The 17,819-nt window shown below is 33.5% G+C and overlaps 1 protein-coding gene, 1 long non-coding RNA gene and 1 pseudogene across 2 annotated transcripts; all 3 read left to right on the top strand.

Moving 5' to 3' along the window:
- The first annotated feature begins 5,512 nt into the window (after positions 1–5,512).
- Positions 5,513–7,356, top strand: LOC140888567 (serine carboxypeptidase-like 18; annotated as a pseudogene).
- Positions 7,357–7,361: 5 nt separating this feature from the next.
- On the top strand, positions 7,362–7,920 carry LOC140892593 (uncharacterized). The gene is made up of 3 exons (XR_012152858.1): positions 7,362–7,458; positions 7,685–7,750; positions 7,831–7,920. It is a non-coding gene; the product is annotated as an uncharacterized lncRNA (long non-coding RNA).
- Positions 7,921–13,553: 5,633 nt separating this feature from the next.
- LOC140887432 (2-oxoglutarate-dependent dioxygenase 19-like) lies at positions 13,554–17,354 on the top strand. Its single transcript, XM_073294675.1, has 4 exons — positions 13,554–13,837; positions 13,931–14,166; positions 16,052–16,379; positions 16,820–17,354. The coding sequence occupies exons 1-4, from the start codon at positions 13,604–13,606 to the stop codon at positions 17,066–17,068; spliced, it is 1,047 nt and encodes a 348-aa protein (XP_073150776.1). The 5' UTR covers positions 13,554–13,603; the 3' UTR covers positions 17,069–17,354.
- The last annotated feature ends 465 nt before the right edge of the window (positions 17,355–17,819 follow it).

Consider the following 17,819-nt stretch of genomic DNA (forward strand, 5'->3'; position numbering starts at 1 on the left):
GTCGAGGACATGGGCGTGGACGTAAAAATGATCGCGGTCGTGGTCGCGGCCGTGGATATGAAAATAATCGAGATAGTTATTTCAATAACTCATCTCAAAATAACGTCACGAACCACCCACCAAAAAGGCAGCATGAAAATACGAGTGAAAATGAAAATCACTAAAAAAGAACTGAGAGTGTTTGTTATAGATGTGGCACTCCAGGACATTGGTCACATATTTGTCGAATCCCTGAGCACCTATGTAAGCTCTATAAAGTATCGACAAAGGAAAAAGGAAAAGAGACCAATTTTGTTGAAAATAATGACCATTTAATTGGTTCAACTAGTTTCAATGCTGCAGATTTTTTCAAATGATTTCGAGAACATTGATTAATATATTGGTGGGACTGAAATGTAACATGCTATATTTTTCATGCATTCTTATGAAACATGCTATATTTTGCATATATATATTATCCTTGATTTTATTTATTGCATTTTTTAAGTATGGAAAATGCTATGAGCAAAAATAAACCCATGGAAGTTTGCATACCCGATAGTGGTACAACGCACACCATTATCCGAGATAAAAGATATTTTTTGGAATTAAAACCAACAAATACAATGGTGAATACAATATCAGGTCATGTAGACTTGATTGAAGGTTGTGGAAAAACACATTTTTTGTTACCTAATGGTACAAATTTTTTTATAAATGATGTTTTATATTCACCAGGATCAAAAAGAAATTTGTTGAGTTTTAATGACATATATTCTCATGGGTATGATACTGAGACGATAACTGATGGAAATCAGAAATATATGTGTCTTACCACATATAAATCAGAAAAGAAATATGTGGTTGAAAAATTATCAATGCTCCCTACTGGATTGCATTATACACATATAAGGTCAATCGAATCAAATATGGTGGTTAATAGTTCTTCAATATTAACCAATTGGCATGATCGATTGAGACATCCTGGTTCAATAATGATGCGAAGAATTATTGAAAATACGCATGGTCATCCGTTGAAAGACCAGTAGATCTTTCAGAATAATAAGTTTCAATGTAAAGCATGTTCTCTTGGAAAACTTATTATAAGACAATCGCCAGCTAAAATCCAAACAGAATCACCCATATTTCTTGAACGCATTCAGGGTGATATTTGTGGGCCAATTCATCCACCATGTAGACCATTTTGATATTTTATGGTATTGATCGAAGCTTCTAGCAGATGGTCACATGTATGCTTATTGTCAACTTGAAATGTGACATTTGCAAGATTAATGGCTCAAATAATAAAATTGCGGAATCAATTTCCCGATTATACAATCAAGAAAATAAGATTTGATAATGCTGGAGAATTTACTTCCCAAACTTCCAATGACTATTGTATGTCAATGGGAATTACTGTTGAACATCATGTTGCTCATGTTCATACACAGAATGGATTAGCTGAATCATTGATTAAACGCCTACAACTGATTGCTAGACCAATGATTATGAGAACAAAACTCCATATTTCTATATGGGGACATGCAATTTTACATGCTGCGGTATTAATTCGCATCAGACCAAGTGCATATCATAAATTCTCCCCATTGCAGCTTTCATTTGGTAAAGAACCAAATATTTCTCATCTGAGAATTTTTGGATGTATGGTGTATGTGCCTATTGCACCACCTCAACGATCAAAAATGGGTCCTCAAAGAAAAATCGGTATTTATATCGGTTATGATAGTCCATCAATCATTCGATATTTTGAGCCTCAGACAAGCGATTAGACTTGTCAAATTGGGCTAGGCCCGTCGGGCCGGCCCGCCCGCCATGGAAATGGGTTGGGTTGGGTTGGCCAAATCTCAGCCCGTTTGGAGGCGGGCCAAACGGGCTGAGCCCGCACGGGCCGCGGGTTAGGGCAGGCTGGCCCGCCGCGGGTTGGGCTGGCCCGCCAAATATTTTTTTATTTTTTTTTTGCAAAATTGTACTTTTTTAGTGTTTTTTATACATATTTTTTAGTTTTATTGAACTTATTTTGAATGAATTTTGATGATAATAAACTATGTAGTATTTTAAAATTTTTTCATATTTTTTTTTACTAATTAATTTTATATATTATTAAATTTTAATATTAATATTTTTAATATTGATTAAACTATTTGATTAAATTTTATTTTTCATTTTCTTACCATTTCAAGTGTTTTTAATTTTTTTTTGAATTTAAAAATTAACATTTATTTTATAAAAAAAATTAATAAAAAATTAGGCGGGCCGGCCCGCCCTACCCGCGGCCCAAGGCGGGTTGGGTTGGGCTGAGCATTTGGAGGCCCGCCCAAATGGCGGGCCGCCGCGCCCCGCCTAAAGGCGGGTTGAGGCGGGTTGCGGGCCTCCCCGCCCTGCCGGCCCGTTTTGACATGTATACAGGCGATGTGTTTATAGCATGCTTTGCTGATTGTCATTTTAATGAAGAAATTTTCTCAATATTAGGGGGAGAAAAGAAACACATCAAAAAAAAAATCACATGGTATGTACCATCATTGTTACATTTGGATCCAAGGACCAAACAATGTGAGAAAGAAGTACAACAAATTGTACACTTGCAAAGAATTGCAAATCAAATGTCAGATGCATTTGCAGACACAAAAGGGGTAACAAAATCATATATACATGCTGTAAATGCCCCTGCTCGAGTTGAAATTCCAAAGAAACAAATTGAAGACACTCATGATGTCATAAAACGCTTGAAGCATGGAAGGCCAGTCGGTTTCAAGGATAAAAATCCTCGGAAAAAAAAGGCATAGAAAAGTACGATGATCATAAAATAGAAAATGGTGTTCCAAAAAAAACACCTGATGATGAAAATGTTCTGTCAGAACCACAAACTGACGAGAATCGTGAAATCTCTATCAATTATATTAATACTGGAAAAATATGAAATCGAAAAGATATAGAAGATATTGATGAGATATTTTCTTATAATGTGGCATGTGACATCATAAATGAAAACGAGGACCATGAACCAAAAACCTTTGGTGAATGTAAAACTCGTCATGATTGGGCAAAATAGAAAGATACCATTCAGGTTGAATTGGATTCGCTGAATAAACGTAATGTTTTTGGATCTATAGTCCTCACACCTGAAGGTGTAAAACCTGTTGGATACAAATAGATTTTTATTCGAAAGCGAAATGAAAAAAATGAAATAGTAAGATATAAAGCTAGACTTGTTGCACAAGGTTTTTCTCAAAGGCCTGGAATTGATTATGAAGAAACGTATTCTTCTGTTATGGATGCAATTACGTTTCGATATTTGATTAGTTTGGCAGTGTCTGAAAATTTGAAAATGTGTCTGATGGATGTTGTTACGGCTTACTTATACGGATAACTTGATAGTGATATATACATGAAAATCCCTGAAGGATTTAAGATGTCTGAGGCACAAAGTTCAAAATCTAGAGAATTTTATTCTGTAAAATTGCAAAGATCATTATATGGGTTGAAGCAATCCGGCCGAATGTGGTATAATCGGCTAAGTGAGCACTTGATGAAAAAGGGATATGTAAATGATCCAATATGTCGTTGTGTTTTCATCAAGAAAACAACATCCGGATGTGTAATTATTGCTGTATATGTTGATGATTTAAACATCATTGGAACGAATAAAAAAATTCAAGAGGTTATGATGTACTTGAAGGAAAAATTCAAAATGAAGGATCTTGAAAAAACCAAGTATTGTCTGGGTTTGCAAATAGAACAAAAAGAATGTGGAATTTTTATTCACGAGACAAATTATACAGAAAAGATCCTTAAATATTTTAATATGGATAAATCAAATTCATTAAGTACACCAATGGTTGTAAGATCATTAAACATAGAAAAGGATCCATTCCGTCCATGTGAAGATGATGAAGTTATTCTTGGTCCAGAAGTACCATATCTAAGTGTCATTGGTGCCCTTATGTATCTTGCAAATTGCACTAGACCAGATATATCTTTTGCTGTAAATTTATTGGCAAGATTCAGTTCATATCCAACAAAGAGGCACTGGAACGGAATTAAACATATATTTCGTTATCTACGAGGAATGACAGATTTGGGACTTTTGTACTCAAAAGACACCAATCAAAGTATCATTGGTTATGCCGATGCTGGATATTTATCTGATCCACATAAGGCACGTTTCCAAACCGGATATGTATTTACTCGTGGAGGCACCACAATTTCTTGGCGTTCACAGAAACAAACACTCGTAACAACTTCATCAAATCACGCTCAGATTATTGCGCTACATGAAGCAAACCGTGAATGTGTTTGGCTAAAATCAATGACACAACATATCCAAACTTCTTGGGATTATCAGTAGACAAGAAGCCTATGACGTTGTATGAAGACAATGCTGCATGTATTACTCAAATGAAAGAAGGATACATCAAATGTGACAGAACAAAACATATACCTCCAAAGTTCTTTGCCTACACTCAAGAGCTTGAGAAGAATAAAGATATTGATATCTGTTATATTCAATAAAGTGAGAACTCATCTGATCTCTTCACAAAGGCACTTCCCACGACGATATTCAGAAAGCATATATACAACATTGGGATGCGCAATCTACGGAATATGTGAAGAATCACTCATGTTAACATGAGGGGGAGTTTACGTGGCTGCACTCTTTTTCCCTTACTATGGTTTTTATCCCACTGGATTTTTCGTAGTAAGGTTTTTAACGAGGCAGTATAAAACACGTAATAAATACAGTCATCATATCACGATCATCATCACAAGGGGGAGTGCTAAAAAATATATTATTATTATGTTGAATATTGAATATTGAATGTTGAATGTTGAATATTGAGTTGTAAAATGTGGAAAATTAGTGTGTGATGATGTAGATGATGATGTATTTATTTTTAGACTAATCTCAAATGTGAATCTATAAATAAGTCTTTATTTGTGATGAAAAATACAATTGAGTTGAAAGAAAAATATTATAAATTGTAGAGTTTGATATATTTTGAGTTTTGGAGTATTTATTTTTTACCGTAAATTTTTACTTTTTCACAACAGTGGACTAATTATGCTATGAATTGATTATTTGATCGAACATAACAAACAATGGTACATGTGAAATGTTGGATATATGACTTTCAGAAATTTTTATAAACCCAAGGTTTTTTCGACCCATTTTGATGGTCATGACATAATTGACCGATTTTCATGTGGGGTCTCATGTTAAAAATTGACATGATCTCATATGGACACTGCATGCTTAAATAAGAATCTAACGACTTATATATATCAAATGTCAAGAACCCAAAAAACAAAAGAAAATTAAAAAAAATAAATTTTTTCTGACGCTGATAAAAAATTTAATGTTGCTAGCTGCAGAGTTTTGAAAATGGAGATTGACCCAAACAAGGCGGTGGCACGAGCCCACATTTTGTACGTATACAGACAGTATCAGTATCTTTTGGCGGTGACTGATCATATTCATATATAAATCAATAACACAAAATCCATGCATTCAAACATGGAAGCAAAATCAAAGCTCAGTTTCCATATTCTTCTCATCCTTTTCCTCACCACTATTTCTTTTACTGCAGTTGCTGCACTATCAAATATCGTCGAGGCTCTGCCGGGTTACCCCGGCCCGCTGCCGTTCAAGCTCGAAACCGGGTCGGTTCAAATCTTGAATTGAATGTATGGTACTACGGACTGAGTTCATTAATTGGGTCACTGCTGATTGATTTTCTTGATTTCGTTTTCAGGTACATTGGGGTGGGATAGGACGAAGAGGTGCAGCTATTCTATTACTTTGTTGAATCCGAAAGAGATCCGGAGGAGGACCCGGTTCTGTTTTGGCTGACGGGTGGACCCGGCTGCACGGGTCTTTCGGGTTTCGTTTTGGAGATCGGTACTCGATTTATGTATTTCCCCTTGTCCATCTTCTTAGGTAGTGTTTGGAAATTCTCCGCAAAATTCTGATATTTTGTTAAGGAAAAGTCGAGAAAGCTTTTTCAAACACTATTAGTTTCTTTGTTCTTGGTTTAGGAAATCAAGAGGCATGTATATTTTACGTGTGTAGGCCCATTGAGGTACAATGTTTCAAGTGCTGATGGAAGCTTGCCTTCTCTGGCATTAAATCCACATTCTTGGACAAAGGTGGAGAAAATTTTGTTACTCTCTTGATTCCTAGTATGTATTTGACGGAATAGTTTACGCTACAGCGGAAGTAATATTTGTGATTAGGGCGCCATGACTTTTAAGTCTACATTCCTTGTGTTCTTCCAGATTGCGAATATTATATTCATAGACTCCCCGGTTGGAACTGGATTTTCACATGCAAATGCTCCCCAAGCATACATTACATCTGACACTAAGTCAAGTAAGGACAACTACATATTCTTGAGGAAGGTAAATCCTAAAAGGAACTTGTTGTCAGCACTCAGCTCCACCTATTTTTTGATTTATTTAGGGATATATGCATCTTATTTGTTGGAAGCTAATGGTTTTGTTTAAGATACAGTGGCTGTTGAACCACCCTTCGTTTATAAGAAATCGAATGTATGTTGGCGGGGACTCCTACGGAGGCAAAATCGTGCCAATGGTTGCTTTGGAGATATCAAGAGGTAGGATGTATACAATCTGACAATATATGAACTTGGAGTAGGTGGTTTGTATGAGATTTTGGATTTCTTATTCGATGCATGTATATTCTAATATGACTCCTTATACTAGGAAACAGAGCAGAGCTTGAGCCATTGATTCCCCTCCAAGTATATGAAAAATCATTTTATTTCAATACCGTCGAGGTTAATTTCTTCTTAATGATATTCCAGTTCACAAAACATTAATGCTTTTGAATACCGAACCAGGGATACCTCGTTGGGAATTCGGTAACTGCTGAGTCCAAAGATTTTAATGAAAGGGTTCCATATGCTCATCGAATGGCATTCATATCAGATGAATACTTTGAGGTATCTCTTCTCATACCCCACACCCTCTCTCATTTTTTCACTGTCGTATAGGTGAGAATTGTCATCACTTACACGATTATATTGTGACTATAGTCAGATAAATCAATAGCTTAGCAATCTTTTTTCAATAAAACCAAATGTTTCCTGAGATTGAATACTAATGCATATGGAAATTTGCAGCTAGCAAAGAGTAGCTGTAAAGGGGAATTTATCCATCCAGATCCAAATAACAAGCAATGTCCTTACGCACTTTCACTCATCGACGAGGTAAAATTTATATTTTATATGCTTGCAAGTTTGAGACACCTGGACTTGGTGAATTTTGCTAAGCAATCGATTGCAGAGCACCGAAAAAATAAATATGGGCTGCATTTTGTACCCAAACTGTGAGTTAATTTCACCAGAAAAGGATCATGGTCCGATTCAGGACAGAGCAATGCTAGAAGATGATCCAGATAACTTCCATTTACCATCCAAAGAACGGCCACCTTTCTGCACTGTAATGTCCTTATTCAGTCAAATCATTTGAAATCAATGGAAATCTGAAATGCATTAATGTTTTAGTTCAGAAGATGGACGTAATTGAAGTTGGTGGTTTGAAATCTTTGGATTTCAAAATAATCTACGCAATTCTTGTAAATTTGAGTCAAAAATTAAAACTCACACACACACACAAACCAAATCCTTCCATTCTAACAAGGGTTATTGATATATCATACTTGCAGACCGACTTGAACTCGAACGTTTGGGCTAACCATCAATCTGTCCAAAGAGCTCTTCACATTCGAATGGTACGCCAAACGTATGCGTAAGTAACAACTATGATTGAGTTCATTTATGGTGATCTCAGACGTGTGTATTTTTTGACAAGGGGACAATAAAAGAATGGGTAAGATGTAATTACAGTTTGACTTATGAACATGATGTGCCAAGTGTTTTGCCTTGTCATCGAATTCTGAACGAAGAAGGATATCAAATCTTGGCATACAGTTGAGCCTCATTTTCTTTCTAGTTAAGTATACTGGATCGAGCCGCTAACTCTTCCTACATTTTATTGAAAGCGAATTATATGATCTTTCAGTGGTGATCATGACATGGTTGTGCCTTACACGAGTACTTTAAAATGGATATGTGCTCTCAATCTCACCGTCGATGAACCCCGGAGACCTTGGACCGTCGATGGCCAAGTTGCGGGGTTAGTTTCCAATTCTTGACAGAGTCAGACATTTGGATTTGTTTACTTCTTCAAAAAAACAATAACACAGCTATTATATTTTATCACAGATACACAATGAAATACAAGAACAGGGGAGGCTATATCACATTTGCTACTTTGAAGGTAAAACAAGCTTGACTTTCACTTTTAAATCAATATACTTGGATTAGACAATGGTAAATGACACTAATCCTTGGAAGAACTTGAGCCAAGTATTGGACAAAGCAATGATGATTAATCAATCAATATGTTATCATTCATACCAAACCCTGACAATAATGTCTAATCAATCAATCTGTTATCCTTAAAGGTATATGCAAGACGTAAGAATATGATTTGATTCTCTGGGTAGCAGGGTGGGAGCCATACACCTCCGAAAGATATGCCAGAAGAATGTTTTGCCTTGGCAAATCGATGGCTCTCTTCATATCGGTTATAGATCACGAAAAGTGTTTGGTTTGTTACTCTAGCACTAATTTTCATTTTAGACATTAAGGTTTTTTCCCGATATATACGAAAAGTATACATCGTCATGACGTTTCGATTGACCCTAAATCTCCAATAGAATCGGCATGCTATGTGTACGACAGAGATTTGGGTATATCGAAATTTCATTATGATATACGTATGAGCGAAAAATTTTTGTGTACTGTACCAAACCACTCTGTTATGCGATGGTTCTAGATTGAAATATGTCAGCGGATCCTAAATACATATAGTCCCACATTTAACTCTTCTCTTTGTAATAATTTTATTTGAGGGAGGAAATTCCAAGAATATCCAAGGGGGGCGAAATCCAATACTAAAGATAATGAGCCCGTTTGGAAACAAAAGTTATTGGCTTAAAAAAGCACTTAAATACGTTCAGCTTTTTAAAGTGCTTTTATTAAAAAAAAAAGCAGAAGTAGTTTTAGTGTTTGGATAAATGTTAAAAAAAGTGCTTTTTAAATTAAAACATAAGCAGAAGCCAAAAAACCAAAATTTTTGGCTTTTAAAAAAGCACTTATTTGGGTTTAAATAAGTGTTTTTAAAAAAAAGTCTATTGTAACCAAACACATAATTTTTTAAGAAAAACACTTTTTTTAAAAAAATAAGTGTTTTTTTCCAAAATGTCTGCTGTTCCCAAACGGGCTCAATGTCTCAAATAGAGCTTGAAACAAAGCAATAATACATTGACAAATTAAACAACTTTCTCATATAGCCAAAGTTAACATGTAAATTAAATGGCTTCGAGTAGCCTACGTACAAATTTTATTTTTCCTATATAGCTATAGTTTTTTTTTTTTTTATTATTTTACTTTGATCACGAGAATTTCAATATGCAACTTAAGTTAATTATTATACCTGCCTACAATTGAAGCTTTCTCAAGATAAGAGATTAATATATCTTGAAGCTTTTTTTTTTATTATTTTACTCTGAAATGTCTTTTTCTTTAATGAACTTTGCAAAAAGTAATGGGTCGTGACGGAGAAAATGGACTCCTATGGCATGTGCTTTATGGTCAATTATTGAGTTTAGATGGAGACTTCTACAATTCCAATAATGCCGTTAAACTTAAGTTCATGTCATGTTTATTTTTATACCATACGGTCATGTGATCATCTTGTAGGTATCATATTTTTTGTTATGAATTTAGATGATCACTTCATGACCATGACCATGACCATCTTGTACAAATAAAAGTATATATTGAATGATCGAAGAGGTAACACCAATAATATAATGCATAGGCAAATATATATTTACTAAAGTTGGTCATATCATATTATTTCACTCAATCAAACGTGTTCTAAACATCTCATTTAATGCATTAATAAGATCTTTTTTACTAAATTCATCAGAAGTAAAATCAAGTACCTCTTCATTATCTGGAATGCCAGAGTCATTAGCCATAAGACATTTGACAGCATCATCTTCACTTTCACTTGACGATGTCTCTGAGTCAGATGAAGTAGAGTATGATTCAGCCCACTTGCTGATGCTTTAATATGCTAATAGAGCCTTTTGTTTTTTCTTCCTTCTGAATCTCTTCCTTTCTTCTCTGGAAATATTTTTGTATGATGTTCTATTCTCATCCTTTAGGTTTGGTACAATCAGCGATGAAGTGTCATTTTCCACAGTTGTAGCAAACTCGATTTTCTTCAATTGGTTCTTTTGGTTTGAAGCTTGTTCTGTTTGCTCTTTGAAAATTCTTGTGATTCTTCCTCATGAATCTTTCAAACTTTTTAACAAATAATGACATTGCATCACTACTGATTTGTTCTGTGGTTTTGGTTGCTGAGATTTCATCTGCTGCAGTGAGGGCCTTGGTAACTTGTGATGTTGATGTCTCTTCCTCAGTTCGAACACCCAGCTCGAATTCATAGACTTTGAGATCTGCAAAAAGATCATGTAATTCGATCTTATTGAGATCTTTGGATTCTCTCATAGCTACTGTCTTCACATCCCATTCACATGGTAGAGCTCTCATGACTTTGAGTGCTACTTCACGGTTGCTATAACTCTTTCCAAGTGCATTCAGCTCGATCATATTGCTGTTGAATCTTTCATCGAATTCATTCATTGTTTCTCTTGGTTTCATCTTTATGTTGTCAAACTTTTGGATGACCACCATGAGTTTGTTTTCCTTTGTTTGATCATTTTCTTCACATAATTGAGTGAGCTTCTCCAATATTTCTTTGGCAGTAGAACAACTTTTGATCTTGCTAAACATGTTTTTGTCCAAAGTCTTGTATAGTATATCTCTGACTACATTGTCTAGATTGGATTTCTTCTTATCTTCAGAAGTCTATTCAGCTCGAGGCTTTTCAATCATTTGAGGAGCACCATCAGAAATGGCAATGGCAGTGTTAGTCTTCATAATCTTCATGGGTCCATCTGTTACCACGAACCCATATCATCATCCTGTGCTGATAAATGTGTCTGCATACGAATTTTTCATTCATCATAATCTTCTTTTGAGAACATATGAATTTTACTAAATGAAGCCATATCTAAGAGAAGATTCAGGTGATAAGCAAGAACCTCCCTGATACCACTTGTTAGGATCGAAATACGTGTAGAGGGGGGGTGAATACACTATTTAAAATTTTAAAGATTCTTCGATCTAATTTGTGAAAATCAGACGGAAGTTTTATTGCTTAAAAACTTTGATCTGCTCAAAAGATCTGAAGTGATTAGGCGGAAGAAATCTTCCTCGCAAATTTGAATTGTTAAAAAACTAAGGCATATAAAATGATATAAATGCAGTATGTAAAGAGGGACAAAATTTTTTATGGATGTTCGGAGATGAATTCTCTTACGTCACCCCTTCTTCTGTTTTCAGAAGGATTCCACTAGAAGACTTTGATTTATACAACGCTTTGTACAAATCCAATCCAATCAATCCTTTGAGAGGAACTCCTAGCAATACTCTCTCTCGAAGCAGAACAAACACTATGCTTTGAGTTATAAAGTGAAGCCACAAAATGTGCTTCGGTATTTTGATCTGGAAGGCTACGAATGGCTTTGATCTGGATCGTTCTTGTATGTATTTCTTGAGCTCGATCAATCTTTGAAATACTCTCTAACTCAGTGTTTCGACACTTTGATATGATAATATGAGTTTTTGAGTTGGGATATTGAGTGAAGACTTTTTGGCTTTTCAGATGAACTTGATAATCTTAGATTTCAGTAGCTTGTGTTATTCACTCTTCGTTGCTTGAATCTTCGAATCACTGAGTATTTGTAGTCTTCAGAAACTAGCCAGTGAGCGGCCAACAATTTTTGAGATTGAGTTGCCAACATATCTCATAAATTGACTCACAAATCTTGACTTTTGAGAGAAGCCAACCAACGTTCAAAATCCCATTAAATGTTTGTGTCTTTTAGTTCAGCATCCTTAGCAACGTATACTTCAAAATGAAACTTTGATCTGGTTGATAGCTACTTGATCTGGGTTGAACGATCTGGATTGTTCTAGTGGAAATTTAGTGTATTTGATCCGTTGAAGTAAGTTGTCGTGAAGACATATGGATCAAATACTCGATTCATCCGGAACTTAAATTTCATCGGACATTTGATCTGGAAGCTTTGTTAATCTTTGATCTGGATGAGTTCGATTTGATCTGTCCTTAAATTCTTGTTTACTTTATTACTTGGTTTTGTTTTGACTCGTTATCACCAAAATTTTAGAGTTTGATCTCCAACATATTTTATCTCAACCATTTTGTTGCATATTTTTTTTTTACTTACTCATCTGATTGAAAAGTTGCATTAATGTAATTTTTACATGATCTTTAATTTATTGTGAGACGTGTCATCCATAATATTTCTAGACTTTTTTTATTTATTAAGTGACACGTAGTAGATTGATTAACATAAATATATTTACAGACTTCAATAATATTTAAATAATATCAATCTTATAGTTTTGCTAAAAACAATTGAAAATATTCATTTTCAACTCTTGTAAAAATATTCCTTCATTAATTGTAACATCATCTCATAAAATAATTATTATAGTTTTTACATTTTTGAGGAGGAAAAATAGTTAATTTTTTAAATGTCAACTTTTACTTATATGATATTTGTGTGTTGGTTTGTTCTTTATTTATTATTTTGGATTAAAACTTGACTCAACATAAATTGATTTATTTCAACACCGACGTGTAATTTAATTATATATATAGATATTAATTACGTTTAAAAATATGATATTTTGTTATATTTATGAATTCATGATATAATTATTTAGTTTAATAGGTCCTTACGCAAATTAAAATAAATAAGATTTTTTTTAAAAAAAATATGATATTCCATCTACAAACAAATAAAAACTAAAGTATTTTGGTGTTTCAATCTTTTAGAAAACTGGATAAGTATTTAATTTAATTGAAATTTTAATTGTGGAAAAAAATATGTTCACTTTATCTACAAAAAATAAAAACTAAAGTATTTTGGTATTTCAATATTTTTGGAAACTGAAACCTTATCTAATATACACGCATTGTCAATTTTGACTTTATCATAATAATTAATTTTACAAAAGTATTTATCTAAATAAAAAACAAAGTATTTTGTTATTTCAATCTTTTTGAAAATTGAAACCTTATCAAATATTATACACACACTTTGTCAATTTTGATATTATCATAATAATCGATTTTACATATAATATAAATATTAATTTACGTTTATGCCCTAACTAAAATGTTATTTTTTACTTTTATAACCCTATATATTTTTATATTGTTTTACTTGTAATGTAAAGAAAAAACAATTTTGTTATTTTACAATAGTAAAACTTTGACCTATTATTAACACTTTTAGATAAAAAGATAATATATATATATATATATATATATATATATATATATATATATATCGACTAGCTAGCCTGAAAAGCTATATACATGGACCAAAAAAATTGTGATAGTTGGCGAGTAAATGGCATCAAGCAGCATCAAAAAGCTTTCAGAATCTCTGAATCTGACCTCCAATATACCTTCCAATTATGTCCACTACTACTTCGAAAATCCCACAGAAACCACTGCTGCAGACGACCTCCAAGATTCAATCCCAATCATTGATATCTCCCTACTCACATCGGACGATCCGGATCAGAGGTCCAAAGCCATCCAGGACCTGGATAAAGCTTGTCAAGAATGGGGCTTCTTCATGGTATGTACGCAATTAAACTTCATCTTAATTAATGAGTATATATGTACATATTTATTATTATTATTATTATTTTGTGTGGGAGCATGCATGCAGGCAGTGAATCATGGAATACCAGAAGAGTTGATGCAAAAGATGATTGAAATTAGCGAAGAATTCTTCAATCTCGGGGAAGAAGATAAGCCGGAGTTCGAGCCCAAGAACGTGTTGGAGCCCGTCCGATATGGAACAAGCTTCAACACTGCTCAAGAGGAGGTTCACTGCTGGAGGGATTTCTTGAAAGTCTTTGTGCATCCCCATTTCCATTCTCCTCAAAAACCACAAGCTTTCAGGTACGTAACATTAACAGATTATTTTATTTTTCCTATATCTATTATATATATAGCTTTTTTTAATTATATATATATGATCACATATATATTTTATAACTACTTTTGATCACGAGAATTCCAATATATATGCATGCACCTCAAGTTAATTATCAATATACCTGCAGCTTACATTTGAAGCTTTCTCATGATGATTGGGATTAGGTAAAACCGCCATTTTTGTCATTTATGTTTGTCATTTCACGATTTCGGTCATCCATGTTTTTATATTTCAGTTTTAGTCCTGCATGTTTCAATTTTTTGCAATTTCAATCATTTTTATTCGAACATGTTTACGCATCACTATACACGTCAGCTACACATCAACATTCAACACTGCATTTGTGCGACATCATAAAAATGACTAAAATTGCCAAAAAAATAAAGATAGCGGACTAAAACTAAAATCTAAAAATATAGATGACCAAAATTGCTAAGAGAAAAAGCAATTTTTGCTTGAGATTAATAATATATCTAGCTAATCTAATTAATGAAAAACCATGCTAGGTTGCTTTGATTAATATTGTATTTATTAACGTTTTGATCTATATTTATTAATTGTAGTTAAATGTCATTTTCTTTAATGAATGAACTTTAGCAAAAACTAATGGGCCATGAAGAAGAAAATGGACACCTATGGTATTAATTTGCTTTATCGTCAATTATTGAGAATTTAGATGGAGACATGCATGTGATCATCTAGCGGGTCTCGTGTATTCCATTTAGATGATCACTTGTGACTTGATCATCGTCTTGTACGAATATCTTCTGTGTATGGTCATCCATCACTTAACATCTAGGTGTCTAGACGGTTTTTTAAAAAATATATAAATATTTTAAAACAAAGAATTGTAGTAATGTATTTTGCATGTTTTTTTAATATTTGGTCATGTTACCGTGAATTTTCATTTTTATTCATGTAACATGTGTATTAGTTTATTTTTTTTATTCTTTAACTTGTATTTTCTTGTATTTTCAGTACTTTTATGACCCATAAAAAATATTTAAAAAAATGAAAATAACTACAATTTCAAGGACCAAAAATAAAAACAATATACACGTAATAGGACCAAAAATGAAAATTACTTTAACAAGAACAAAAAAAAAAACATAATTAAGTTATATGACTAAAAATACTAATTCATCGCTAACAAGTGAGAGAAAATCATTAATATATATATATATATATATATATATATATATATATATATATATATTTACCACGGATTTTGGTATATCTAATTATTATTTGGGTTACGCCACATGTGCAATGACGCGCCGTTAGAATACATGTAAATCGTATATGCATGTGTAAAATCCTCACGTAGAAAATTATATTTTCCCAACTGCAAAGTTCTATAAACTAGAAAGTGATAATGGGGCCATGAAGAGGCTAAGAAAATGGACACCTATGGTATTAATTTGCATTATCGTCAATTATTGAGATTAGATGGAGACATGCATGTGATCATTTAGACGGGTCTCATATATTCCATTTAGATGATCACTTGTGACTTGATCAGATCGTCTTGTACGAATAAAGATATGTATATGGTCACCAATCATTTAGCACTTTTTTAAAAAATATATAAATAATTTAAAACAAAGAATTGTAGTAATATATTTTTCATGTTTTTTTAAAAAAAAAATTTTTTGATCATGTTATCGTGGATTTTCGTTTTTATTCATGTAACATGTGTATTATTATTATTTTTTTTATCCTTTAACTTGTATTTTTTTATATTTTCAGTGTTTTTATGTCGACCCATAAAAAAGATTAAAAAAATGAAAATAACTACAATTTCTTCGAGGAACAAAAATGAAAACAATGTTATACACGTAATAATAGGGATGCACTATTGGAATACCGTGCAAAAATGCGAGAGCTGGTGGGTAAACTGGTGAAAGGGATGTCCCAAGGTTTGGGGCTGGAAGACGGGGAGATGGAGGCAGCGTTGGATATGGGGTCGAGTTTACAAATATTTATTGCAAATCTGTATCCACCATGCCCCCAACCCGAACTTGCACTGGGCTTGCCACCGCATTCGGACCATGGACTTTTCACACTTTTGGTAGAGAATGGAGTTTGTGGGCTACAGATTGAACATCATGGGAAATGGGTTCATGTCAATGCTGTCCCCGGCTCCATCTTGGTTAACATTTCCGATCATCTTGAGGTACGTACGTACGTTACGTTACGTTACGTGATCATATATATGAAAATTCAAGCTGTAAATTGATCGATGATATATATATATATATGTAAGTTAAAAGAGAAAATTGCAAAATTAGTAAATTAGTCTTGTATGTTTGTCATTTTGCGATTTTGGTCCTCTATGTTTTCGCATTTCAGTTTTAGTCCTGCATGTTTTGATTTTTTGGCAATTTCGGTCTTTTTTATTCGAAAATGCTTACGTAACACTGTACACGTCAGCTCCACATCAGCACTGAATTGGTGCCGCATCAGCGCCACGTCGGAAAAAAAAATTAAAATTGCAAAAAAAAAAAATAATAAAGATAGCGGACTGAAATCGCAAAGTGACGAACATACATGACAAAAAAAACAATTTTTCCTAAATTAAATGATTGTTTCATTATATTATATTTGGCGGCGTAGATATTTAGTAATGGGAAATACAAAAGCGTGTCGCACAAAGCTGTTGTGAACGACGGAAGGACGAGAATTTCCATTGCCATGGTGAATGGTCCATCCCTGGACACAGAGGTTTGCCCTTGTCCAAAGCTTGTTCAAAAGGATATAGGAGGTGCAATACCAGCATATGTCCCCATGAAGTACAAGGAATACCTCTTGTACAAACAAAGTAACAGACTTGATGGGAAAGACATATTGACACAAGTCAAGTGAAGCTTTTAATTGGGTGACTCATGAATACCTTAATTTGTCAAGCTCCACTCCACTGTTATATATGGAATAATCGATCTCTTTGTGGGAATTAATACTCTATAGTGCATGGAAGCCTTTGATTCGAATCCACACGATCTAAGGGCTGTCATTCTACTAGGAGCATAAAATATTAATTGCGTCATTATATATGATCTGCAAATTGTAAGAAGCTACGTTGCTCTGGGTTTCGTATATTTATGTGTTTGGTTGGTGTGGATTGCATAAAATAAACAAGTTTATTATGTAATGATCCATTTTGATAATTTGCCTATATGCTATAATCCAAATGTTTAACGACTTAGGTAGCTCTTAAAGAGCGAAAAATTGTTTTTTTGGCCCTGCATATTTAGCACTTTGCGATTTCAGTCCTTTATGTTTTCATATTTTAGTTTTACTCCGTTTTTTTTTGTTTTTTTTTGCAAATTTAGTCATTTTTTCGATGTGGCGCTGATGTGGCATCAATGCAGTGCTGATATGAAGCTGACATGTTTATATAGTGCCACAAAAGTATTTTCGAAAAAAAAACTAAAATTGACAAAAATCAAAACATACATGACTAAAACTGAAATATGAAAACATAAAGGATTGAAATCGTAAATTGACAAATATACAAGACCAAAATTTCAGTTTTCCAAAAAAAAAAAAAAAAGTATAGTTCATGAAAAAAGTAGGTTGCATACTTTGTACGTATACTACTAGTGACGTACTAGTC

This window comes from Henckelia pumila, chromosome 3, assembly GCF_033568475.1.
Source record: "Henckelia pumila isolate YLH828 chromosome 3, ASM3356847v2, whole genome shotgun sequence".
In the NCBI taxonomy this organism is placed as follows: domain Eukaryota; kingdom Viridiplantae; phylum Streptophyta; class Magnoliopsida; order Lamiales; family Gesneriaceae; genus Henckelia; species Henckelia pumila.